The 26,285-nt window shown below is 48.4% G+C and overlaps 1 protein-coding gene across 6 annotated transcripts in view; it reads right to left on the reverse strand.

The window, feature by feature from the left end:
• Nucleotides 1–1,166: 1,166 nt before the first annotated feature.
• The window catches only part of PASK (PAS domain containing serine/threonine kinase), a 43,337-nt gene continuing 18,218 nt past the window's right edge, over nt 1,167–26,285 (reverse strand). For 3 of the 6 annotated variants that reach the window (XM_049888709.1, XM_049888707.1, XM_049888708.1), the window contains exons 10-16: nt 24,853–25,994; nt 23,393–23,574; nt 22,506–22,673; nt 13,123–13,248; nt 12,887–13,021; nt 7,766–7,965; nt 5,972–6,576 (exon numbers count right to left, since the gene is read on the reverse strand). In XM_049888709.1, the coding sequence (XP_049744666.1) occupies nt 6,144–6,576; nt 7,766–7,965; nt 12,887–13,021; nt 13,123–13,248; nt 22,506–22,673; nt 23,393–23,574; nt 24,853–25,994 (2,386 nt within the window). In that variant the 3' untranslated portion in view covers nt 5,972–6,143. Of the gene's footprint in view, nt 4,191–4,728; nt 4,876–5,971; nt 6,577–7,765; nt 7,966–12,886; nt 13,022–13,122; nt 13,249–13,281; nt 13,619–22,505; nt 22,674–23,392; nt 23,575–24,852; nt 25,995–26,285 lie in introns of those variants that run through there. The other 3 variants (XM_049888710.1, XM_049888711.1, XM_049888712.1) reach the window with 3 other exon arrangements.

The following is a 26,285-nucleotide window of genomic DNA, read 5'->3' on the forward strand; positions in this document are numbered from 1 at the left end:
GCGCGGGGCCCCGGCGGCCTCTGCCTCCGCGTCCCCCGGGGGCGTTGCGGTGTTGCCCGCGCAGGTGCCTCCACGTCGGCTCCCAACCACCAGGAACCACGCCCGGCCGGACGTCGCTGCCCCCCCAGCGGCCCCCCTCAGGACGGCAGAGCCGCCCCGCGGGGTCTCCAGGGGCCGCTGCTGCCGAGCTGGTTAGTGGACGAGCTCTCAACCGCTGCGCCACCGCGGCTGCACCGAGGCCGCCCTCGGGGCACTGAAACGGGGCGCGGGCCCTGCTTCCAGCACTGCCGTTTCCTGCGCTGCACCAGTGCCTCACGGGGGACAGCCGGGGCCCTCCCCCCAGGCCCCTCCCCCGGGCCCTCCCCCCAGGCCCCTCCCCCGGGCCCTCCCCCCAGGCCCCTCCCCCGGGCCCCTTCCCCAGCGTCTCGCTGGCATAAAGACAAGGCAGTCCCAGTAAAGATGGATTCAGAGTCTGAGTAAAGATTCTCACTGTGTAAAAATCTCTATTCCGCATGCATACTAAGGCCACATACACAAAAAAGACAGATACACTCTAAACATGTTTAAATATCCGAAGGAACTCCGAGAAGTGTTTACAGTTGTTGAAAAACAGGACCCTAGTAATAAAGTGTTACGAGGTATGACACATTACCTGGTAAAAAGGATGAGAGCCCTCCTGACTAGGCCCTCTGGGTTCCTCTTAGGATGAAAGCCAGTTATGTTTCAGCCCAATTAGTTTTCATGCTTAAATTACAAATCTAGACCTGTAATTGTTCACATATAGAACCAAGGCATTTTTCAAGAGGAAGGTGTGCTTTTCAGCTACCTGAATTTCACAGCTTACAAATACCAAGCCTTAATTGATATGCATTTCTTACTGTCTTACCTGCTTACCTCTCGGAACTAAGAAAAATGACTTGATTCTTAAATGGTACTGCAGTGTAATGACTTAATATGGCCTTTCTCAACATGGTCTGTGGAAGAGATGATGGAAAAGCTCATATCAGTCAGAACAAGGCCGGGGCCAACTGTGGAACAGACCATCAATTGCTCATACGCAAGTTCAAATTTAAGTTGAAGAAAATTAAAACAAGCCCAGAAGAGCCAAAATACGACCTTGAATATATTCCACCTGAATTTTTAGATACCATCTCAAAATATATTTGATGCACCAAACACTAATGACCAAAGACCAGACAAGTTGTGGAATGACATCAAGGACATCATATATGAAGAAAGCAAGAGATCATTAAAAAGACAGGAAAGAAAAGACCTAAACGGATGTCACAAGAGATTCTGAAACTTGCTCTTGATTGTAGAGTAGCTAAAGCAAAAGGAAGAAATGAACTAAAAGGGCTGAACAGAAGATTTCAAAGGGTGGCTTGAGAAGACAAAGTATTAATGATGACATGAGCAAAGAGCTGGAGATAGAGAAGCAAAAGGGAAGAACACGCTCAGCATTTCTCGAAATGAAAGAACTGAAGAAAAAATTCAAGCCTCAAGTTCCAATACTGAAGGATTCTATGGGGAAAATACTAAATGACACAGGAAACATCAAAAGAAGATGGAAGGAATACACAAAGTCACTGTACCAAAAAGAATTGGTCGACATTCAACCATTTCAGGAGGTAGCAGATGATCAAGAACCAATGGTACTGAAGGAAGAAGTCCAAGCTGCCCTGAAGGCACTGGGGAAAAACAAGGCTCCAGGAATTAATGGAATACCGATTGAGATGTTTCAACAAACAGATCACTTTTCTATGCCAAGAAATTTGGATCACAGTTACCTGGCCAGCTGTTGGAAGAGATCCATACTTGTACCCATTTCAAAAAAAAGGTGATCCAGCAGAATACAGAAATTATCAAACAGTATCATTGTATCACATGGAAGTAAAATTTTCTGAAGATCTTTCAAAAGCAGTTGCAGCAGTACATCAGCAAGAAACTGCTAGAAATCCAAGCCGAATTCAGGAGAGGACGTGGAACCAGGGATATCACTGCTGATGTCAGATGGATCCTGGCTGAAAGCACAGAGCATCAGAAGGATGTTTACCTGTGTTTTATTGACTGTACAAATTGATTCGATTGTGTGGATCATAACAAATCATGGATAACATTGTGAAGAATGGGAATTCCAGAACACTTAAAAATTGTGCTCATGAGGAACCTGTACTTAGACCAAGTTGTTCAAACAGAACAAGGGGATAGATACCATGTGGTTTAAAGTCAAGAAAGGTGCGCATCAGGGTTGTATCCTTTCACCACACTTATTCAATCTGTATGCTGGGCAAATAATCCGAGAAGCTGGACTACATGAAGAAGGACAGGGCATCAGGATCAGAGGAAGACTCATTAACAACCTGCGTTATGCAGACAACACAACCTTGCTTGCTGAAAGCGAAGAGGACTTGAAACGCTTACTAGTGAAGATCAAAAGACCACAGCTTTCAGTATGGATTGCACCTCAATATAAAGAAAACAAAAATCTTCACAAGTGGACCAATAAACAACATCATGATAAACAGAGAAAAGATGGCGGTTGTCAAGGATTTCATTTTACTTGGATCCACAATTAATGCTCATGGAAGCAGCAGTCAAGAAATCAAAAGACACACTGCATTGGGCAAATCTGCTGCAAAAGACCTCTTTGTTAAAAAGCAAAGATGTCACTTTAAGGACTTAGGTGGACCTGACCCAAGCCATGGTGTTTTCAATCGCCTTATATGCATGCAAAATCTGGGCAATGAATAAGGCAGAATGAAGACGAATTGACGCCTTTGAATTATGGTGTTGGCAAAGAATATTGAGTATACCATGGACTGCCAGAAGAACAAACAAATTTGTCTTGGAAGAAGTACCACCGGAGTATTCATTAGAAGTAAGAATGGCAAGACCTGGTCGTGACATACTTTGGACATGTTACCAGGAAGGACCAGTCCCTGGAGAAGGACATCATGCTTGGTAGAAAAAAAAAGTCACCAAAAAAGAGGAAGACACTCAATGAGATAGATTGGAACAGGGGCTGCAACAATGGGCTGAAGCATAATAACAATTGTGAGGATGTTGCAGGACTGGGCAGTATTTCTTTCTGTTGTACACAGGGTCGCTATCCGTCAGAACTGACTCAAGAGCACCTAACAACAACAGAGTCGTGGTCTTTGTGACTCACACACAATGACTATGCAGATAAGGTATACGGAACCTGTGATGGTTGGGGTTACGTGCCAACTTGGCTAGGCCATGATTCCCAATATCGTATTGTTGTCCTCTGTATTACGTGTTGTAAATCCTGACCTCTGCATGTTGATGGGGCAGGACTGGTGGAGGTTGTGTCTTGGGTCACAGCCTTGCAGGACAGCGTGACTCAAGTCCCACTCTTACTCAAGTTGGACCCTTCCTTGTGGTGTGGCCTGCATCTACAATATATGTGGATGACCTGGTGGGGCTCTCTCTCTCTGCGTCTGAATCCCGTGTCCGCCAGACTTGGGGATTCATAAATGGATTTGACTTGTTTTGGAAAACAAAGAAATGAAGTGCTTTGCACACCTGGCATGTGAATAACCCACAGAGTCCAAGTCGGGGTAACTATTTACTAGCCAAGTTGCTTTAATTTGGAAAACGTTCAAGAAAATAAATTAATGAAATAGTCTGACCCTTTGGCTAGCCCATCCTACAAGGCCACATACCTACGCTCAGATGGACTTATGCCAAGTCAGGGGAAACAAAAACACACACATACATGTCAAAGTAGAAAGAGAATTTTAAGACTCTGCTATGCCTTTTGCAAAGTTCACAAATTTAGAGCCCTGTAGAAGTATAAAACTCAAGGTCATATTAGAAACATGAATTTCACGCCTACTATCTTATTTATCTTATAAACCTGGAGGTAACAGCATACTGCAGACTTGTGAGCTGTGTTGATCAGACTAGCACATAAGGAAGGTGACAGGGCCTCACACTTGAGGGTTTGTTTCCTCCAGATGGATGACTTGAGGACAACAGGACTTTCCTGGTTGTGGAGAAGAGCAGCAGGAGCCAGTGTCCAGCGGGTCGATGGAGAAGCCACTATGAAGTCTGTGCACATGGCACCAGGGGGCCCTTAGGACCCAACCCTGGGCCTGGGCCCCTGCGCACATCCCTTGGGCTCCTCCTCTCCATCTCTGTGCTCATGCTGGCCAGGACACCACTCTCTGAAGCAAGAGAAAGACACCGTACTACATGCGAACAAACAGACGTTAAAGTACCACATGCAAACAGACTCCAACATGCAAATTTTGCTTCTCTCTGGAAGAATTCCTAGAAGCAAAAACCTCAAGGGATCCTTCAGACCCAACTGTTGGCAATGTTCTAGAGTTGCCAGAGCCCCTTAGGTGCTGTGGGAAGTCTAAGCTCAGAGCATCAATGCCAGCGTGGTCCGACACTGCTCTGTGCAGCAGTCACCGGATCCCCAGGGAGGAGGGGACCATGAACAGCCAGGGCCCCTACTCGCCATCCATGCCCTTTCCTCCTCCCACAACCTAGCCAGACCATCACAGCTGCATTTCTCAAATCACCTGCCCCCACCCCGCTCACCTGCTGTGCCACTTTGCCAATGGCTCAGGCGTGTTCAGGGGCCTTTGGGAGGGAATCAAGCCCATCGAGGGTGAGAAGCCAGCCCTGGCCCTGACATCTCTTCACCTCCTTGTCTGTCTCCTCCTTAAGACCCTCCCCATTCCCAGCACAGCTCACCTGGCCTGCTCACCCGACACACCTCCTCCCAGGTGTAGTCTGCAAGGTTCACGGGCTGTGTCACCCACGGGTCCTCCACCAGCTTCTCCAGGGTGGTGCGCTCCTCAGGGACGGGGTGCAGTAGCCCAGACACAAGGCTCATGAGCTCTGGGGACAGAGAAGGCACCACCCTGTGTGTGGGGAAGCTGAACTTCCAGTGGGTCTGGGAAGAACCAGCTGGTGCTCCTGTCAAAACTGCAGGCTCCTGGGCCCACCTCAGGGAGTACGTGTGAGCACAGAAGTGACCCCACGAACCCCCTTTCTAACAAGCACCCCAGGGGCTCCACTGCCCAGGGCCCCTAGCTGTGCTTTGGGAAATGCTGCAGGATATGCCATCACCTCTGAAGTGACTGATGGCTATTCAGCCGAGCCTGATGGCACAGAGGTTCCCACCACACCTAGTCAGGGCTCTTGCTGGGGTATTTCGCAGTCTGATGAGCACAGGTGGACCTGACAGGTGAGTGGGAGGACGGGCCCAGCACAGGTAAGCCCCCAGACCAGTCCCAGCAGAGAGCCGGCACCAGCTCCAAAAAGCCCTGGGGCCTGGCATTTGCATGTGGTCCTGACAACTCCAGCAATGTGGGCGTCTACCCAGCCAGGCCCTCTCAACCTCAGGCCCAGCGGGACATCCTGAGAGCCTCACCAGGAAGCGTGTGTAACAGCCTTTGTGGTTGGAACAGCTGCTGCAGGGCCACACGATCCAGAACCCTAACAGTGGTCCAAAGCCCTCTTTGGGATTCTACCCTGAGCAGATAGCCAGAGCACAGGCTTTGTGCGTGGAGATGCTTGTCCCTCGCTGTTTATCAGTGTAAATGGTTACTATGGAATCACAGGACTCCAGAGACCGCAGGGGCCACAGAGCTGTTGTCCCACTGCCCAGCTGCCCTGACTCTGCAGGATGGGCTCTTGAGGTGGCCACTCCAGCCCCCACACCCGCCGCCCCATCCTCGGCCAGCTACCCGGGCCCCCAGTGCCACCCCAGCCCTCCACCAGGCCATCACGGCCGCCTGCTGGCCCTCCCTACACCCACCGGCCACCCAGGCCCCCCACTGGGCCATCTTGGTCCCCCACCAGTGCCCCCAACCCCTGCTGGCCACTCTGGTCCCCCTGCTGCACTTCCAGACAAAACCAGCACACAGTTACCTGCTGTCACCACTGACACCCAAGGGGCTTAGGTATGGCAGGAACCCCCAGCGGCCTGAATCCAGAACCCACCCTCCCCATGCCTGACTGCTTTCTAAGCCAAGTGCACGATCTCACAGTGGCTGCCACGCAAGTCTTCTTGTTGCTCAGGCCTATGTCAGAAGTCCAAAAGGGAAAGGTAAAAAGATGCTCATATTTTAAAGTTATATTCAAGTTAGTATGTTTAGTTCAGATCAAAGCACTAAGGGAATGGAAAAAGGGGGTAGAAGCAGTTGTCGGTGAGGACGTGAGGTTGTTGGTGAGGACATGAGCTGTTGGTGAGGACCTGAGCTTGTCGGTAAGGACCTGAGGTTGTCGGTGAGGACACGCAGCTGTCCAGAGGAGGATGTGAGGTTGTCAGAAGGAGGACGGGAGGTTGTCGGTGAGGACAGGAGGTTGTCGGTGAGGACAAGGACATGCTGCTGAGGAGAAGAGAAGGAGATGGCAGGATGCAGGATCCCAAGGTGGGGCTCTGGTCCTGCAGGTGTCTCACCTTTCGACACCTCGTATGGGGGGTTCAGCACAGCCTCCACAGTCTCCTCCAGCTCACAGAAAGGGTTCTCCTCAAAGATCAGGGTGTAAAGGGTGACCCCCAGTGACCACATCTCCAGTTCCGGGCCCCGGTACCTGCGTGGAGGAGAAGGAATTGCAGCACTCACACCCAGCACAGCAGCAATGCTCAGCGAGTTACTGGCACGCAGTGGACAGTGGGACCATGTCCTTGAGCCTGCTGTGCGTCCACCCCCTGTGGCCTTGCTGTGTGCTGCAGAGGGCCAGGAAAGCAGAGCTTGCCCCTTGAGCTCTGGCACTGCTGTGTCTCAGAGGACATGATGTCAGCAGCTTGGAGCATCCACTGATGACTCTCAGGCTTGATCTGGGCCACTGGTGGCCTCTCACTCCCACAGTGCCCAAGCACATCACGGAGGCAGCAGTAGCAAGGACAAACATTCCGCATCAGGCTGCCTGGGTTCAAATCCTAGCTCCATCCAGGCCTCCCTGACCTGTCCCACACCTGTTACTTGAGAGTAGCAACGGCCCCCCATCCTACTGCATGTCAGGACAGTCAGCCCAGCCGACCACAAACGTGCTCATGGAGACACATCGTAACTACTCTGCTCCACGCAGGACAACAAGTGTCCATCTCACATAGGTAAAGACACACCTGGTCTACCTGTGTGGGAGACGGTCCATGCAAGCACAGCAGGATACCCTGAATCAGGCGGTCTCCACTCCGGCCCCACAAAGGCTGGGGCAATAATCAGATGGCTGAGCCCCTGAGAGAGGCCTGTCCAGCCAGCCCCAGCCCCCAGTGTGGCTGAGTCAAGGGGGCGTTCTCAGCCAGTCAGCAGCACTGCCTCTGGGCAAGGATCACATCGTAAACACGAATGCTGTATCCATGTGGTTTCCACTGCTGTATTTCTTATATGATCAGTACAACTGTTTTACTGGAACGGTTATTCCTCATGTTACCAAAAACACTAACCTGACTAAAGAATTCTCTTCTCTTATTGGAAGAATGCCATCTTTAAAGCAAGTAACCCAAATTTTATCTTTTTTCTTTTTTGTCACTTTGTATTATATAAAACTCTGAACAAACAACAGATGAGAAAATGATATAATGAACTCCTGTATCCACTGCCCAGCCTCCTTAACCAATCTTACTTGGCCTGCCTATCCACTTATTTTCCAAAACCTTAACTTTTGTCACTAACCCTCTCATCACGGAAACACGCAAAGTGAACCCATTTCCCATCTACACACAAATCAATCACGGCATCCCAGCAGAAGGACAGGCTACACCGAGCACGATACGTACGGGTTTCCCAGGAGAACCTCAGGCGCACAGTACTCAATTGTTCCACAGAAGGTGTAAAATAATTTTCCTCTTTCCAAGTAGGCAGCTGAGCCAAAGTCTATCAGCTTAATCGTGAAGTTCTCAGCAATCACAATGTTCTCATCCTTGATGTCCCGGTGAATGATGCCCTTCGAGCGCAGGTATCCCACTGCAGACACCAACTGAAATCAGGAGGCCAGAGACAGCTTATTAGAAAAACAACTCAAATAAAACATGTGTTTAAAAATAAACAAGAAAAAAAAAACAGCAATAAAGAGAAAATAAACACTCTCCAACTGACACTGAACTGATGACAGGAAAGAACTCTGGATGCTGAAGACATAACCCAAACCACAGGGGAGGCAGAGCAGCTCCGGCTGGATGTGCTCATGGTGGGTAGCACGTGGCACATCAACAGTCAGGAAGTAAATAGTGATCCCTAAGCACTGTCTGTCTGTTTGCTACTGATGAAGCCTTCCCAGAGGTCCGTCCTCCCGTGGACACTCACTCACCCCTTGACCCACAGGGTGACTGTCTCAGGCATGAAGTGCCCTTGATGAGAATGCTGACTCTGTCTCCCTGTACCACACCCCTGGGGAGCCCGACACCACTTTGCTCAGGTGTCACCCAGCGACCTGAGGACAGAGTTGGGAGCAGAAGCCAAGCTCCCACCCACTTCTTCAAGGCTCTGGCACCTTCTTGAGCAGCCTCAGCATCACCACACTTTCCTCAACAAGCAAGAGCTTCTCAGCAACACACACTCACAGGAACTCCCCTGGAGATGGGCTTTCACTTGGAAAGGGTAAAGTGACCACAACAAGCTACCATTGGCCTAGACTTGGAGAAGCCTACACACATCTCTGACCACAGAGGTCAACAAAACTAGTCTTTTAGTTAAGTTTCCATTAAGATGAGTCGAATTTCTGACTTCATATCAGTTGTACCAATCAACATACTACTTTCACGAATGCAGTCAAACGTTTTGATTACTTAGAGGCTATTCTCTATTTACATATAAATATCTCTGAATCAGAAGTAATAGTTAAAGGTAGGCTAACTGAGCCCAATTAATTAAAACATAAAACACGTACATGCATATTTACATACATACACACTTACAGACATGCATGAATAGACACACATATATACGCACGTATACACACACACTCGTACATATATGCATATACCTATGCAAACATACATGTGCACATACAAACACACACACATATAAATATATAGATATATACATATCAGTCAGGGTCCAGTCAGATGACAGAAACCATGCACCAGTTTGAACAGGGAAACTTTCACCGAGATTTCTGAACTAGTGCCAGAGGCTAACTGCAGAGGGTAAAGGGACCTGAGCCAGGAAGAGAATCTGCTCCTCCTGCAGGACCTCCATGCCTGGTACTGACAAAGCTTTACTTCCAGCTTACTGCAAAGGAGAAGTGTCCACAGGGTCCTGCTCTCGGCCACAGAGCTGAGGCAGCTCACTGATAACAGCACTATTTATGTACACGTTTATGTGATAACATGTCTACAAGTATTTGTATAAATAAAATGTCAAATACTATTAATCTATATATTTTTTTACATATATTAATAATAATATAAAGATATATATTCGCTATGGGACTATAGATTTTTTCCAAAAACTTAAAAACCAAAAAACCAAACCCAGTGCTGTCGAGTCAATTCTGACTCATAGCGACCCTATAGGACAGAGTAGAACTGCCCCACAGAGTTTCCAAGGAGCGCCTGGTGGATTCAAACTGCCAACCCTTTGGTTAGCAGCCGTAGCACTTAACCACTACGCCACCAGGGTTTCCTTAAAAGTATTAGGACATTAGAAAAAAAAAAAACACCATTGCCATCGAGTCGATTTGACTCATGGCAACCCTACAGAACAGAGTAGAACTGCCCCATAGGGTTTCCAAGGAGTGGCTGGTGGATTTGAACTGCTGACCTTCTGGTTAACAGCCACTTAAGCACTCTGCCACCAGGGCCCCATGACAGGACATTAGAATTACCTACATCACTAGCCCCAGATCTAATAACTTCATATTTGAGTAGGTGCTGCCTTTAACAAGTGACCCTGGTGTCACCTTACACAGATACCGTCTGCCATTAAGATTTCAGAAACGAGTATTAATTCATCGTCCAGCGTAGGAGGAGGAAGGGAAGTGACACCCTTCTGGCAGAACCATGATGCTCAACTTGGGTGTCCAGGAAGCCTAACTTCAGAAAGAGTGACTTCTAGAAGCTCTTAGCTTCGAGGGAGAAATGTCTATTTACGGCAGCTCCTTGGAAATCAAGTCATCACAGGAAACTATCAAAAAGCAAATCTGTGAATCACTCACACAGCCTCTGCCTGGTATGTCTCCATCTTTTCTAGGGAGCTGGAAACAGTCTATGAGTTGGAACCTACTTGACACAGCTAACAACAACAAACAGTCTAAACGCAGATGGAGCCACCACCTTCTCCTCAAAATTCAGGGATGAAAATCCAAATCCATCTCTTTCTCTCGCTCCCTGGATGCCTCCCTCGTTTGCTATCACACCCTCATTGCAGTAAAAAGTAGACCAAGATCAGACTGTAAACAGACTAAGAAGAAATGGACAAGATAAATACTTAATGTAAAACGAAACTGCTGAAATTTCAATCTTCGCTGATTAATTGTAGCTGCCGTTGTTCATTAAGCACTTGTGACGTGTGGACATGGTGCAGGTCAGGGCTCTGGTTAATTCCACAGCCCTGCCATGTAGACATCAGAAGTATCCCCACCCTATGGATGAGGAAATGGAGGCTTCAGGAAAGCAGTGGCTTCAGTGGCGGGGGCAGCGAGAGGCAAGGACTCAGATCCAATGAGCAGGCTCTGAGCACAGCCTGACAGCTTTGGTGGCTAACTTCTACACTTGCTGTGGATACTGGAGGACAACAAATAACCCCAATCATTAAGCTTGCTTCACTGACCATTCCAGGACGGCATCGGTCTTAGGCTAGGTTCTCCAGGGAAGCATGTACACATACATATACACATGTATGTACACAGACAGAGAAAGGGAAATTTATCTCCAGGAAATGGCTCATGTGGTTGTAAAGGCTGGCAAGTCCCAAGTCTGCGGGTCAGGCGTCAGGCTGGAGGCTTCTCCTGATGTAGCTGCAGGCGCTGACGAACCCAAGATCAGCAGGTCAGACGTCAGGTTGCTGGTTCGGACGCTGCTGGCTCTGACGAGCCCAAGATCGGCAGGTAAAACAGCAGGCTGCTAGCTCACGAGCTACGGAGGCCAACAGACCCCAAGATTGGCAGACAGTACGAAAGGGCACTGGCTCCAGGCCCAAGAACCAGAGGTCAGGTGATGACAGGCTGGATGCAGGGTCCAGAGCAAACAAAACCCAGTGAGCTGTGCCAGAACGTCCACATATACTCAATGTAGGCTACAGCCCCGAGGAAACTCCCCTTAAAACTGATTGGCTGAACTGCTTACAACAACAAAAAGACGGAAGCCACCAAGATGCCCATCAACGGATGAATGGATAAATAAATTATGGTACATTCACACAATGGAATATCACACATCAATAAAGAACAATGATGGATCCGTGAAACATTTCATAACATGGAAGAATCTGGAAGGCATTACCCTGAGTGAAATTAGTTGCAAAAGGACAAATATTGTATGAGACCACTATTGTAAGAACTAGAAAAATCGTTTAAACAGAGAAGAAAATATTCTTTGATGGTTACAAGAGCAGGGAGGGAGGGAGAGAGAGGGGCTTTCACTAATTAGATAGTAGATCAGAACTATTTTAGAAGAAGGGAAAGACAACAGACAATACAAGAGAGGTCAGCGTAACTGGACTAAATGAAAAGCAAAGAAGTTTCCTGAATAAACTGAATGCTTCGAAGGCCAGCATAGCAGGGGCGGGGGTTTGGGGCCCATGGTTTCAGGAGACATCTAGGTCAATTGGCATAATAAAATCTATTAAGAAAACATTCTGCATCCCACTTTGGAGAGAGACGTCTGGAGTCTTAAACACTAGCAAGTAGCCATCTAAGACGCATCAATTGGTCTCATCCCACCTGGAGCAAAGGAGAATGAAGGATACCAACAAAAAAAAAATCAAACCCACTGCCGTCGAGAAGGTAATTATGAGCCCAAGAGACAGAAAGGGCCACATAGACTAGAGATCACACCAGCCTGAGACCAGAAGAACTACATGGTGCCCAGCTACAACCGATGACTGACCTGACAAGGAATACAACAGAGAATCCCTGATGGAGCAGGAGAGCAGAGGGATGCAGACCTCAAATTCTCATAAAAAGACCAGACTTAATGCTCTGACTAAGACTAGAAGGACCCCGGAGGTCACGGTCCCCAGACCTTCTGTTAGCCCAAGACAGGGACCATTCCCAAAGCCAACTCTTCAGACAGGGATTGGACTGGACTATAAGATAGAAAATGATACTGGTGAGGAATGAGCCTCTTGGCTCAAGTAGACACATGAGACTACGTAGGCAGCTCCTGTCTGGAGGGGAGATGAGAAGGCAGAGAAGGACAGAAGCTGGCTGAACGGTCACAGGAATACAGGGTGGAGAGGAGGAGTGTGCTGTCTCATTAGGGGAAGAGCAACTGGGAGTACCAAGCAAGGTGTATATGAATTTTTGTATGAGAATCTGACTTGATTTGTAAACTTTCACTAAAGGACAATAAAAATTAAATAAATAAATAATGTTAACATGTCAAAAAAAAACTGATTAGCTGATTAAATCAGATCACATCATTGAAGTGATTACGCTATTTCACAAAATGGAGGATAACTACATCATTACACAACTACTAAACCATTGAGGATCACGGCCCAGCCAAGGTGACACACAACCGTAACCATCACAGCATCCAATCTTTACCTCTTAACCTCACGTTCTCCACTTCAGCCATAGAGTTCTCTTCTCCAAGTACACATCTTATTCCATGAAACCCAACAACTAGAAGCTAGACGCAACTCAGAGAAGGGCAAGTGTGTACCGCCAGTCTTTGCAGGCCTGCTGGGGCCAAGCCCCAGTCCACGCTTGCCCACACAGCTCGGGCCTGCCTTACCTGCCGGAAAATGTAGCTCGCCAGGGGCTCATCCAGGTTGGGGTGGCGGTCGATGAATGTGAAGAGGTCCAACCCGGAGCCGTGCTTCTCCATCACCAGCTGGAAGAACCCTTGGTTCTCAAACACATCCAACACCTGGGGAGAGAAAGTCGAGCCGTCTGCCAAGGTGCTTTCTGCAGGTTTAAGAAGCACCCCCTGCACGTCCTGGGTATCACTAGACCAGATATCATTTCCACCTTGATAATGTTGGCATGCTCCACCCACAAGAGGATTGCAATCTCTAGAGTCACTTTTCCGAGTTTGGGATCCTCGACCCAGCAATCCTCCAAAACCTTCTCCTTCTTAATAAACTTCACAACAACCTGCAAGGAAAACAGAGCGTAAGAATGGCTGGGACCATTCCTCCAGCTCCCCTTAAACCCACTGCCGCCATTGATCCATGGTGGCAACACAGCCTCCGCATTCACCCCACCCCCAGGCCCCAAGGATGGGAAAGAAGAAAGATGAACACACACCCCTGCAGCAAGAGGGACGGACGAGGAGGTCAGCACCGACCAGGAACCACAGCGGCGCTGCAAGGGGCTGAGTGGAATGCTCCAGGTAGGGCAGCCGAAGTGAAGGTCTGAGGCAGGGGCATGCCTGGCCTGCATCAGGCCCACAAGGTGGCCAGGGTGGCAGGAGTGGGGAGCAGGAGGGAAGTGGCAGGACAGGTGGACATCCGGTAGGTGGTTTCTGCAAGAGCCAATCATCTCTCAAGCAAGCTTGGGCACTGGCGGAAGCGGGGAGAAGGGGCAATTCTGAGACCCTTGAAGGCAGGGTCCACGCAGTCCAACAGCCCAGAGAAGCAGTGTGAGAGGAAGCGAGAAGACAAGGATGAAGGCTGGAGTCCTGAGGACTCTGAGGGGTGGTGCCATTCACTGAGAGATCTCAGAGCCAGGGAGCCCAGGGATCCCGTGAGGAGTGACCAGGAGGGAGGGTGCAGACGGCGGAAGCTCGGCTTCGGACCCTTTAGGTGGAAATGCTGCTGCACGTCCACCTGGAGGGGCCAGGAGGCAGCAGGGAGGCCGCCACCCGGAGCTTCAACACACACCTAAGACAGGCTTCAGAAGGGTGACTGGGGAGAACACAGGGAAGGAAACACACAGCAAAAGAGCAGGATTCCCTCGAGAAAAAGAAAACTTCAAACTTTCCGATCAAAAGTCTTACCAAGCAACAAGCAGGAATAAAGAAAAAAGCCACCTAAACACAGCCTGCGGAGATTTCTGCACACCAAAGATTAAGAGAAAAAAAATCAGGTTTCTGGCAGGAAAATTCACTTCAAAATGATGCTAGATAACAACGTCACAGGCTGGACAATAAAAGATTTCAGAGGAAAAAGCCATACCACCACTAAATCATGAGGGAAAAATAAACATAAAACACGCAAGGACTCGAGCAATCACACCCACACACCTTCTGCAGAAGCTGTAAGAAAGAGATGCATTACAGCAAATGAAACCAAGCCCAGGAAACGACAAGAAGCTAGACGTAGAAATGATGGAGATACAACAAAAGAAGTGCAAGACTTCTGAATGAAAACCATGATACATTGCTGAAAGAAACTGAAGACCTAAAGGAATGGAAAGACAGTCCATGTTCATAGGTCAGAAGAATTAATATTGTTAACACGGCAATACTCCCCAAATTAATCTACGGATTCAACATGATTTCTTTCAGAATCCCAGCTGGCTTTTTTTTTTCCCCACCACAGAAATAGACAATCTTTGAAAAGAAGAGTAAGTCAAAGGTCTCACACTTCCAAATTGCAAAACAAAGCTACAAGATACTATAAAATCACAAAATACAAGACAGTGTGGTACTGGCGTAAGGACAGACACATAGATCAATGGGACAGAACTGACAGTCCAGGAATAAACCCTTACGTTTCTATGAATAGATTTTCAGCAAAGGTGTCAAGACAATTCAATGCAGAAAGGGTAAGAGTAGAAACCATAAAATTTAAAACAGGTAACAAAAGGAAAATTAATAAAGCAAAAGATGGTTCTTTGAAAAAGATCAAAAAAGTTGATAAAAATCTAGGCAGGCTGATCAGGAAAAGAAATGTCACAACTTACTGTGATTTTTTGTTATTGTTGTTGTCCTTGTCAGGTGCTGTCAACTCGGTTCCAACTCATAGCGACCCGGTGCACAACAGGATGAAAAACTGCCTGGTCTTCCACCATCCTCACAACTGTTGCTATGCTTGGGCCCACTGTCGCAGCTAACGTGTCAGTCCATCTCGTTGAGGGGCTTTCTCTTTTTCCCTGACCCTCTACTTTATCAAGCATGATGTCCTTTTCCAGGGACTGGTCCCTCCTGATCACACGTCCAAAGTATGCGATGAGGTCTCGCCACCCTTGCTTCCAAGGAGCACTCTGGCTATACTTCTTCCAAGACAAGTTTGTTCATTCTTCTTCCAGTCCATGGTACATTCAATATTCTTCGCCAACACCATAATCCAAAAAAAGGAAGGTATCAATAATTCTTCGGTCTCCTTGTTCATCATCCAGCTTTCGCACGCGTATGAGGCGACTGAAGACACCATAGCTTGGGTCAGGTGCATCTTAGTCCTTAAAGTGACATCTTTGCATTTTAACACTTTCAAAGAGATCTTTTACAGCAGATTCGTCCAACGCAATGCGTCTTTTGATTCGACTGCTGCTTCCGTGAGTGTTGATTGTGGATCCAAGTAAAACGAAGCCCTTGACAAACTCAATCTTTTCTTCATTTATCATGATGTTGCTTATTGGCCCAGTTCTGAGGATTTTTGTTTGTTTGTTTATTTGTTTAATTTTTATTGTGCTTTAAGTTTACAAACCAAGTCAGTCTCTCACACAAAAATTTATACACACCTTACTATACACTCCTCGTTGCTCTCCCCCTAATGAGACAGCACACTCCTTCCCTCCACCATTTTCGTGTCCATTTGGCCAGCTTCTGACCCCCCTCTGCCCTCTCATCTCCCCTCCAGACAGGAGCTGCCCACATAGTCTCCTGTGTCTACTTGATCCCAGAAGCTCACTCTTCACCAGCATCATTTTCTATCCCATAGTCCAGTCCAATCCCTGTCTGAAGAGTTGTCTTTGGGAATGGTTGCAGTCTTGGGCTAACAGGAGGTCTGGGGAACACGACCTCTGAGGTCCTTCTAGTCTCAGTCAGACCATTAAGTCTGGTCTTTTTACGAGAATCTGAGGTCTGTAGCCCACTGCTCTCCTGCTCCCTCAGGGGTTCTCTTTCACATTCCCTGTCTGGACAGTCATCAGTTGTAGCCAGGCACCATCTAGTTCTTCTGATCCCAGGCTGATGTAGTCTCTGGTTATGTGACCCTTTCTGTTTTTTGGGCTCATAATTACCTTCTGTCTTTGGTATACTTCATCCTCCTTTACTCCAGGTGGGTTGAGACCAATTGCTGCATCTTAGATGGCCGCTAGTTAGCATTTAAGACCCCAGACGCCACTCCAAAGTGGGATGCAGAATGTTTTCTTAATAGATTTTATTATGCCAATTGACTTAGATGTGCCCTAACCATGGTTTGCAAACCCCAACCCCTGCTACACTGGCCTTCGAGACACTCACTTTATTCAGGAAATTTCTTTGCTTTTGGTTTAGTCCAGTAGTGCTGACCTCTCCTGTATTGTATGTTGTCTTTCCCTTCACCTAAAATAGTTCTTATCTACTATCTAATTAGTAAAAACTCCCTCCTTCCCACCCTCCGCACTCTCATAGCCACCAAAGAATATTTTCTTCTCTGTTTAAGCTATTTTTCGAGTTCTTACAATAGTGGTCTCATACAATATTTGTCTTTTTGCAACTGACTGATTTCACTCAGCATAATGCCTTCCAGGTTCCTCCATGCTATGAAATGTTTCATGGATTCATCATTGTTCTTAATCAATGAGTAGTATTCCATTGTGTGAATACACCATAATTAATTTATCCATTCATATGTTGATGGGCACCTTTGTTGTTTCCATCTTTTTGCTACTGTAAACAGTGCTGCAATGAACATGGGTGTGCATATGTCTGTTCGTGTAAAGGCTCTTATTTCTCTAGGATATATTCCAGGGAGTGGGATTGCTGGATCGTATGGTAGTTCTATTTCTAGCTTTTTAAGGAAGTGCCAAATCGATTTCCAAAGTGGTTGTACCATTTTACATTCCCCCCAGCAGTGTATAAGTGTTCCAATCTCTCCACAACCTCTCCAACATTTATTATTTTGTGTTTTTTGGATTAATGCCAGCCTTGTTGGGGTGAGATGGAATCTCATTGTAGTTCTGATTTGCACTTCTCTAATGGCTAATGATCGTGAGCATTTCCTCATGTATCTGTTAGCTACCTGAACGTCTTCTTTAGTGAAGTGCCTATTTATACCCTTTGCTCATTTTTTAATTTGGTTATTTGTCTTTTTGCAGTTGAGTTTTTGCAGTATCATGTAGATTTTAGAGATCAGGTGATGATTGGAAATACTATAGCTAAAAATTTTTCCCAGTCTGTAGGTAGTCTTTTTACTCTTTTGGTGAAGTCTTTGGATGAGCATAGGTGTTTGATTTCTACGAGCTCCCAGTTATCTAGTTCCTCTTCTGCATTGTTAGTAATGTTTTGTATATTGCTTATGCCATGTATTAGGGCTCCTGGCATTGTCCCTATTTTTTCTTCCATAATTTTTATTGTTTTAGATTTTATATTTAGGTCTTTGATCCATTTTGGGTTAGTTTTTGTGCATGGAGTGAGGTATGGGTCTTGTATCATTTTTTTAAGATGCATATCCAGTTACGCCAGCACCATTTGTTAAAGAGACTGTCTTTTCCCCATTTAACTGACTTTGGGCCTTTGTCAAATATCAGCTGCTCATATGTGGATGGATTTATGTCTGGATTCTCCATTCTGTTCCATTGGTCTATGTGTCTCTTGTTGTACCAGTTCCAGGCTGTTTTGACTACTGTGGCGGTATAATAGGTTCTAAAGTCAGGAAGAGTGAGGCCTCCCACTTTGTTCTTCTTTTTCAGTAACGTTTCACTTATCCGGGACCTCTTTCCCATCCATACAAAATTGGTGATTTGCTTCTCCATCTCATTAAAAAAAGTCGTTGGAATTTTGATCACAATTGCATTTTATCTATAGATCGCTTTTGGTATAATAGACAGTTTTACAATGTTAAGTCTTCCTATCCATGAGCAAGTTATGTTTTTCCACTTACAAGGTCTCATTTGGTTTCTTGCAGTAATGTCTTGTAGTTTTCTTTGTACAGGTCTTTTACGTCTCTGGTAAGACTTATCCCTAAGTATTTTGTCTTCTTGTGGGGGCTACAGTAAAAGAGTTGAACAGAAGATTTCAAAGGGCAGGTTGATAAGGGAAAGTAAAGTATTACAATGAAATGTGCAAAAACCAAGAGAGAGAAAACCAAAAGGGAAGAACACGCTTAGCATTTCTCAACCTGAAGGAACTGAAGAAAAAACTCAAGCCTGAGTTGCAATACTACAGGAAAAATACTAAATGACACAGAACGGATCAAAAGAAGATGGAAGGAATATATGGTCACTGTAACAAACAGAATTGGTCGACATCAAACCATTTCAGCAGCCCAGTAACGCAGTGGTTAAGAGCTATGCCTGTTCACCAAAAGACTGAAAGTTCAAATCCACCAGGTGCCCCTTGGAAACTGTATGAGACAGTTCTACTCTGTCTGTAGGGTCACTAAGAGCTGCAATTAACTCATCGGCAGTTTTTTTTTCCCCCTTATGAACAGGAACCAATGGTACTGAAGGAAGAGGTCCAAGCTGCACTGAAGGCAGGAACTGATGGAATACAAATTGAGATGTTTCAACAAACAGATGAAGCACTGGAAATGTTCACTCGTCTATGCCAAATAATTTGGAAGACAGCTACCTGGCTGTCATGCACTGAATTATATCCCCCCAAAAATGTGTGTTATCAATTTGGCTGGGCCATGATTCCCAGTATTGTGTGGTTATCCTCTATTTTGTGATTGTCATTTTACGTTAAAGAGGATTAGGGTAGGATTGTAACACCCTTACTAAGGTCATAACACTGATCCAATATAAAGGGAGTTTCCCTGGGGTATGGCCTGCACCACCTTTTATGTTACAAGAGATAAAAGGAAAGGGAAGGAAGCAGAGAGTGGGGGACCTCATAGCACCAAGAAAGTAGTGCCGGGAGCAGATCACATCCTTTGGACCTGAGATTCCTGCACTGAGATGCTCCCAGACCAAGAGAAGACTGATGCATCACAAGGACCTTCCTTCAGAGCCAACAGAGAGGGAAAGCCTTTCCCTGGAGCCGGCACCCTGAAGTCAGGCTTCTCATCTACTGGACTGTGAGAGAATAGATTTTCTTTGTCAAAGCCATCCACTTGTGGTATTTCTGTTATAGCAGCACTAGATGACTAAGACACTGGCCAACCTACTGGAAAAGATCCATTTCTGTGCCCATTCCAAAGAAAAGGGAATTCAACAGAATGCAAAAATTACTGAACAGTATCATGAATATTACACACAAGTAAAATTTTGCTGAAGATCATTCAAAAGCTGCCGTAGCACTACATCAACATGGAACTGCCAGAAGTTCAAGCTGGATTCAGAAGAGGACGTGGAACCAGGGATATCATTGCTGATGTCAGATGGATCTTGGCTGAAAGCTGAGAATGCCAGAAGGATGTTTACCTGTGTTTTACTGACTTTGCAAAGGCATTCAACTGTGTGGATCATGAAAAATTATGGATAACACTGTGAAGAATGGGAATTCCGGAACACTTAATTGTGCTCATGAAGAACCTGTACTTAGACCAAGAGATAGTTGTTCAAGCAGAATAAGGGGATACTGCGTGGCTTAAAGTCAGGAAAGGTCTGCATTATCAAGGTTGTATCCTTTCACCATACCTATTCAATCTGTATGCTGAGGAAATAATTCAAGAAGCTGGACTATATGAAGAAGAATGGGGCATCAGTATTAGAGGAAAACTCATTAACAACCTGCATTATGCAGATGACACAACCTTGATTGCTGAAAGTCAAGAGGACTTGAAGCACTCACTAATGAAGATCAAAGACCACAGCCTTCAGTATGGATTACACCTCAACATAAAGAAAACAAAAATCCTCACAACTGGATCAATAAGCAACATCACGATATCTGATGAAAGATTGAAGTTGTCAAGGATTTCATCTTACTTGGATCCACAATCAACACTCATGGAAGCAGCAGTCAAGAAATCAAAAGATGCACTGCACTGGGCAAATCTGCTGCAAAAGATCTCTTTAAAAAAGTGTTAAAATACAAAGATAGCACTTTATGGATAAGGTCCACCTGACCAAAGCCACGGTGTTTTCAATTATCTCATATGCATGCGAAAGCTGGACAATGAATAAGAAAGGCCAAAGAAGAATTAACACCTTTGAATTGTGGTGTTGGTGAAAAATATTGAATATACCATAGGCCACCATAAGAATGAACAAATCTGTTTTGGAAGAAGTACAACCAGAATGTTCCTTAGAAGCAACTTTGTTCATTTGTTTTGTTCATTGTTTGTTCATTGTTTTGTTCATTTGTATGTAGGGTCACTATGAGTCAGAATCAACTTGACGGCACCTAGAAACAACAACAACCTCAGAAAACGGGGAAAGAAAACTCAACCAATACACAAACAATCCGAAAGGTAAAATCAGCATTAAAGAGGCATTATAAATAGAAAACTACTAAAAACAAACACATCAGTGAGCAAAACTAATGTGAATGAGTTAAACATATTAACAACCTGGATCAGAAAGTTTAAAATAAAGAAACGTACAAAGATGCAAAAGCAAATGTTAACAAAAAGAAAAGAACAGGAAAAAATAGAATTCCAAATAAGGCACCCGCCCTGGATTAAAAGGGTACCTCATACCAACAAAAGAAACAAACTGCCAGGAAGAGTCAACGGCCCTGGACCTGTAAGCAATGTACCATAACGCATCTACAAGTACAGAGCAAAAGCAGTTAGAAATGCAGAGCAGCAGCCGGTCCCTCCACTATCACAATGGAGGAAGCTTAGCCTACCTTGGAAGTCAACAGAGGGAAGAGCCAGAAAGAAAGAGAGAAAAAGATGTGATTTAGGAGGTTTGCATGGAACGGTTGACAAGCTTCTCCCTAAGGAATTAAACCAATTATTTTTCCATACCGGTGGGACGTGGGTAGCAATTAATGATGTTATATTTCACAGTGTTTCAAGAAGCAGGTGTCAGACAAGTTGGATTCTGAATAACTGCTCAAAAACCTATAAATTTGGAAATTTAGAAGCATTCTTCTAACTGCTCTCTTACCCAAACACAAAAGTCAACAGAAGATGAGCTGCAGAGCTAGATGTGAAAGGTAAAACATTTAGAAGAAAACACAGGAGCACTTCTCCGTGTGCTTGGAGTAGGCAAAGATTTCTTAAACAGCAAACAAAGCTAGTCAACCATCAGGAAACTTTGGTAAGAACTTTATCAAATGACATCGTTAAAAGGCAACCCACAGAATAGAAAAAGGTACCCAGAAAAGAACCTGCATCCAGTATATATGAAGGCTATAAAATCGATACCAAAAAACAGACAACATAATAGAAAAATAGGCAGTAGACTTGAATCGGAGCCCTGGTGGTGGAAGTGGCTAAGCGTCTGGCTGCTAACCAAAAAGGTCAGCAGTTCAGATCCACCAGTTGCTCCTTGGAAACCCTATGGGGCAGTTCTACTCCTTCCTAAAGGGTCACTAGGAGTAGGAATCGACTTGACAGCAACAGATATCATGGGATAGACCTGAATAGTCACTTCATAAAGATGCTGCCCAGACAGCCAGTAAACACATGAAATTACTCGACATTAAGACTGCAAAGACGTGGAAATATCAGGGGAAAACAGTCTAAATCCACAACACGTCTATCCAACTGAGTGCGTGTATCCAGGTACACACAAAAAACTCAAATGCAGAACATGAAAGAGTCCCAAATACCAGCGAGGAAAAGTAAGACAACTCAGCAGCAAAAAAAGAAGCAAAAGATGTGAACAGTCTCACACAAGAGTTGTCCAAATGGCCTGTAAACACGGGAGCAGGTACTCAAATCATGACTCAGCAGAAGGATGGGACTCAACCAGCAGGAGACCCCACGGCAGACCCACGGAGGCGCTGATGAAAGTCCCCCACTCATCCACCCCAGCGGCCCACAGGGCACACAGCCATGAGCTGCAAAAGTGAGGCGGTCATCCTGCGGACACAGAAAGGCCACTGGAGTGCCTGCTGACTGGCCTGCCTCTCGGTTTGTCTGGTGGGGCTTTCCCTCCATGTGGCTGGAGGCCATCACAGTTTGGTTTTGAGAGTGAGACTCAAGGGCCTCAGAGAAGCCTCGGAGAGTCTACGAGTCAGGATCGTCCCTACAGGGTGTGCTAGAGGCACAGCGTGGGCACGCATAAACCCTGGAGCAGCCACGGTCACCCAGGTGTGAGCCACACGTCGGAGAGCCCCCGTGCCCGCACCCGGCCTGGGTCAGAAGGGTCTCAGAGCTCCTCCGAGCTCACACAGTACGCCCAGCGCTGCGCTCCAAGAGCCGTACCTCCTTGTTTTCCTCCTTGTCCACGGCAGTCCACACGAAGCCGAAGGCCCCGCTGCCAAGCGGGCTCAGCGTGCTGTACTTGTGGGAGTACGCACCCTCGCAGGCCGCCAGCCCCTCCAGCTCGGACACCTTGGGGGGCTCCTCAAACCAGGGCTTGGCTCCGAGCACCTGTGACGGCAAGAACAGTCTAAGTCCCAGCAGGGGCCGCACCAGGAGGGACAGTGGTGCATGCTGCACGTCCTGCCCTTCTTTCAGGCGGCTGCTGCACGCCTACAACACCCCACACCACATGACTCCACACCCCAAATCTCCCTGCCCCAATCCTCCCACGCCCTGTGCCTCCTCACCACCACACACCATGATTCCTTACCCCATACCCGTGTCCCAATCCTCCTGCACCCCGTGACTCCGCACCCCATACCCCCATGCCCCAATCTTCCCACACCCTGCACCTCCTCACTACTGCACCCCATGACTCCATGCCCTATGCCCCCGTGCCCCAATCCTCCTGTGCCCCATGACTGCATGCCCCACACCCCCTACTCCAACCCTCCTGTGCCCCATGACTTCACACCCCACACCCCCGCCCCAATCCTCCTGTACCCCATGACTTCACACCCCACACCCCCCACCCCAATCCTCCCGCATCCCATGCCTCCCCAGTACCACACCCCATGACTCCACACCCCGCACCCCCTGCCTCCCGTGCCCCCCATGGGCATATGCAAATGTAGAATTCTACATGTGGCTCTAGACATGCATCAGACACTGGCAGACAGTGTGGAAAAGCCACAAGAAGACCCTGCTCCCATCCCAGAAGAAACAGGGGGATGTGTTCACTGACACGAGTGCCCCATGAAGGTGAGGACGCAGCTGCCTGCACCCACCTCACCCAGGCTGGGCCCTGGCAGCTCAGCCATGGAGTGGGTAGAGTCGGGCAGGCTGGCCAGCAGCAGGCGGTTGCGGGCGGCTGCGTCCCGGTGGCTATGCAGCAGGTCCTTCACCAGCCAGCAGCAGAAAAGCGTGGCTGCAGCACGGAGCTCCACACGCCGTACCTCAAACTGCACGCCTGGGGCGGGACAGAGAGAACAGACGTCCGCTGACAGGGGCACAATGGCCAGAAAAGCACCCCCAAGGCAGCAGAGGACAACACAGAGTGGGGACAGAGGCCGGCGGAGGGGCCATCGAGGAGGCAAGAGCAAGAGGAACAGCGCCCGCGGCCAGCATGCCTACACCAGCCACCAGCCCGTCCTCCCGTCCGTCCTCCCATCCGGCACAGAAGCCAGTGGCCCTGCGCCACCAGAGCAGCCAAAGCCCAAGGCTGGACAGCAGAGGAGAGCAGGGCCCTGGTCGAACTTCCTGGCCTCTCATCTGCTCAGGGGTTCACTTGAGAGAGACCGTGGCCAGCCACCGCAGGCCATCCCCAACACAGAAGAGCCCAGAGAGCCCACGCTCATCCCACTATTGCGCAGGCCAGTCCCTGACTGCAGGTGACACCACTGTGACCTGCTCAGGCAAAAGCCACATGCAGACACACGTGTGCATATCCCAGTACACGTGCTGTGCTAAACCCAAAGGGCACATACACTCGTGCAAGTGCAAGGTACTGGCATTTCTATATACACACGTGTACACTCCCAGACAGATGGGTTATCTTTTCAGCAGGGACTGCAGGTGGTTTTGTTTTCCTCTTTTAGTTTATCTGTGCTAACGTTTCTACAAACACAAGTTACTCACGTAATTCTTTAAAGTTTACAACAGGCCTACTAGGCAACACCACAAAATCAGCACCACGAGACCAACAGGCTAAAATAATGTGGGTGGGAAAACAAAGTAAAGCAGACACACTACCCCACAGATGGGAGTGTGAAGGCTGTGGAGATTCCCCATGGAGCAGAGCAGCTGTACACCAAGAGTGCAGTGGGAGGACAGTGCGGCCCTCAGCTCCCACCGCCTCGCAGCACAACCCCAGAAAGGGCGTGTCACCGCTGTGGCCCACCTGAGCCTTCAAGGACTGGGAGGGCCCAGTTGTCACCGAACGCCACCGTCTGACACTCGCCTGAACCGGGGGCAGCTGGAGGCCTCTCTGCCCTCCCCCTCAGTGGCTATGAGGAGGAGCCAGGCCATGATGAAGGGCCCCAGGGTGGGCAGCCTGGTGGGTTGGGGTCTTGGCCATCCCTCGGCATACGCTCGGGGGACTCCACCTGCTCCGGCCCCACACACGTGACCCTGATAGTCCAGAGGGACTTTAGGACACCACCTGTGCCAGGCCTATGAAGAGGATGGGCCCAACAGGCCTTGAAGGAAACAAGGCTGCCCATTCGCCCGCTCGCCCTTAGGGACATACTCAGCCGTGAGCCATCCCGGTGATAGCAGCTGCCTGAGTAGGTGCCCTCCTGGATCTCCCGACGTGGGCCAGCGGCCCTGGGCGGCGGGGTGCTCTCCCTTCTCACTGGCGTGGAGGTCGTCTGAAGACCCAGCTCCGGAGGCTCTGTACACGGAAGCACGTGCCCAGGGCTGGCTTCAGGGGGCAGGGAGGGCAGCACACAAGCTTCTGGTGGCCCCGTCTGGCTATGGGCCAGGTAGCCCTTCCGGAAACCGCTGAGGTCAGAGGAGGTGCGGGTCAGCAGCAACAGCCCCTCCCGGCCCAGCTCCAAGGCACCTGACTGCTCCCGCTGGAGGCTGCCCTCATCCAAGTTAGAGCCCACACCCAGAGAAGAGGGCGTCCGGGTGAGGCCTAAGGTGGCACAGGAGCAGTCTGAGGATGCCCGGGCCACCCGCTCACTGAGGAAGAGTTCCTTCAAGTCCCAGGAGAACGTGGCCACGTCGGTATCATGCCCCTCTGTGTGCTCTGGGGCGCCGGGAAGGTCTGTGGCCAGGGCATAGCAGGCCGAGGAGCTACCCGAGCGGCTGCCCTGCAGGTCTCTGCCCCCGAGGCCGCAGGGCGACAGAGGGGCAGCAAAAGTGGGGTGCTCTGCGGGGAGGGGCTTGGCAGAGGGGGTGCCCACGGCCCCTGGAGAGCTCGGCGTGGACAGCTGCTCCCTGATGAGGCAGGTCCGCAGCTCTTCCCTGTCACTGCCCCCACCCGGCCACAGCTCATCAAGCGTCAGCCTCCCCAGCAAGACATGCGTTGTTCCTGGGGGGCTCAGGCCCCTTCGCCGGGCAAGCAACTCAGTCCCGCACCGGGGGCAGTGCATTGGGAAGCCGGCTCCAGCTGGCTGGCTTGTGGAGCTGGGCTTGGGCACGGTGGCTGCAACCTGAGGACTGGGTCCTGAGGCCCCCTCTAGATCCAGGTCACACTCTAGAGCAGTCCTCCTCCTGTCCTCTGCTGAGGCTGGGGTTCTGGGGTCTTCACATACAGCACGTGGACTCTGATCCCTGTGCTCAGACCTGCTGTCCTCCCACAGGTCCTCCTGGGAGCTCTCCTCCCCTGGTCCCTGCTGGGTCTGCTGGTCCTGGGCTGGCAGGTGTCCTCCTGCAGTGTCCACCCTGGGGACAGTGATATGGGTCACACCGTTACTCAGGGGCTCAGAAGACTGAAAGGAGACCACACAGGTTACTCCTGTGAGAGACAACCACTAGTGGTTAACACCATAAACTTCTGACAGAAAACAAGAAGGCAAATCTTGTAGCCAGCTCCCCATGGGCATTTAAGAGCAACCACCTGTGCAGAGACCTTTCTGAACACTCCCAAAAGCCCAGGTTTGGGGTTTTCTGACGTGGTAACTCTGTACAGAGAGACATCCAAGACGATACATATATAAGAACGTTTAGAACAAC

The sequence above is a fragment of the Elephas maximus genome, chromosome 6 (genome assembly GCF_024166365.1).
Source record: "Elephas maximus indicus isolate mEleMax1 chromosome 6, mEleMax1 primary haplotype, whole genome shotgun sequence".
In the NCBI taxonomy this organism is placed as follows: domain Eukaryota; kingdom Metazoa; phylum Chordata; class Mammalia; order Proboscidea; family Elephantidae; genus Elephas; species Elephas maximus.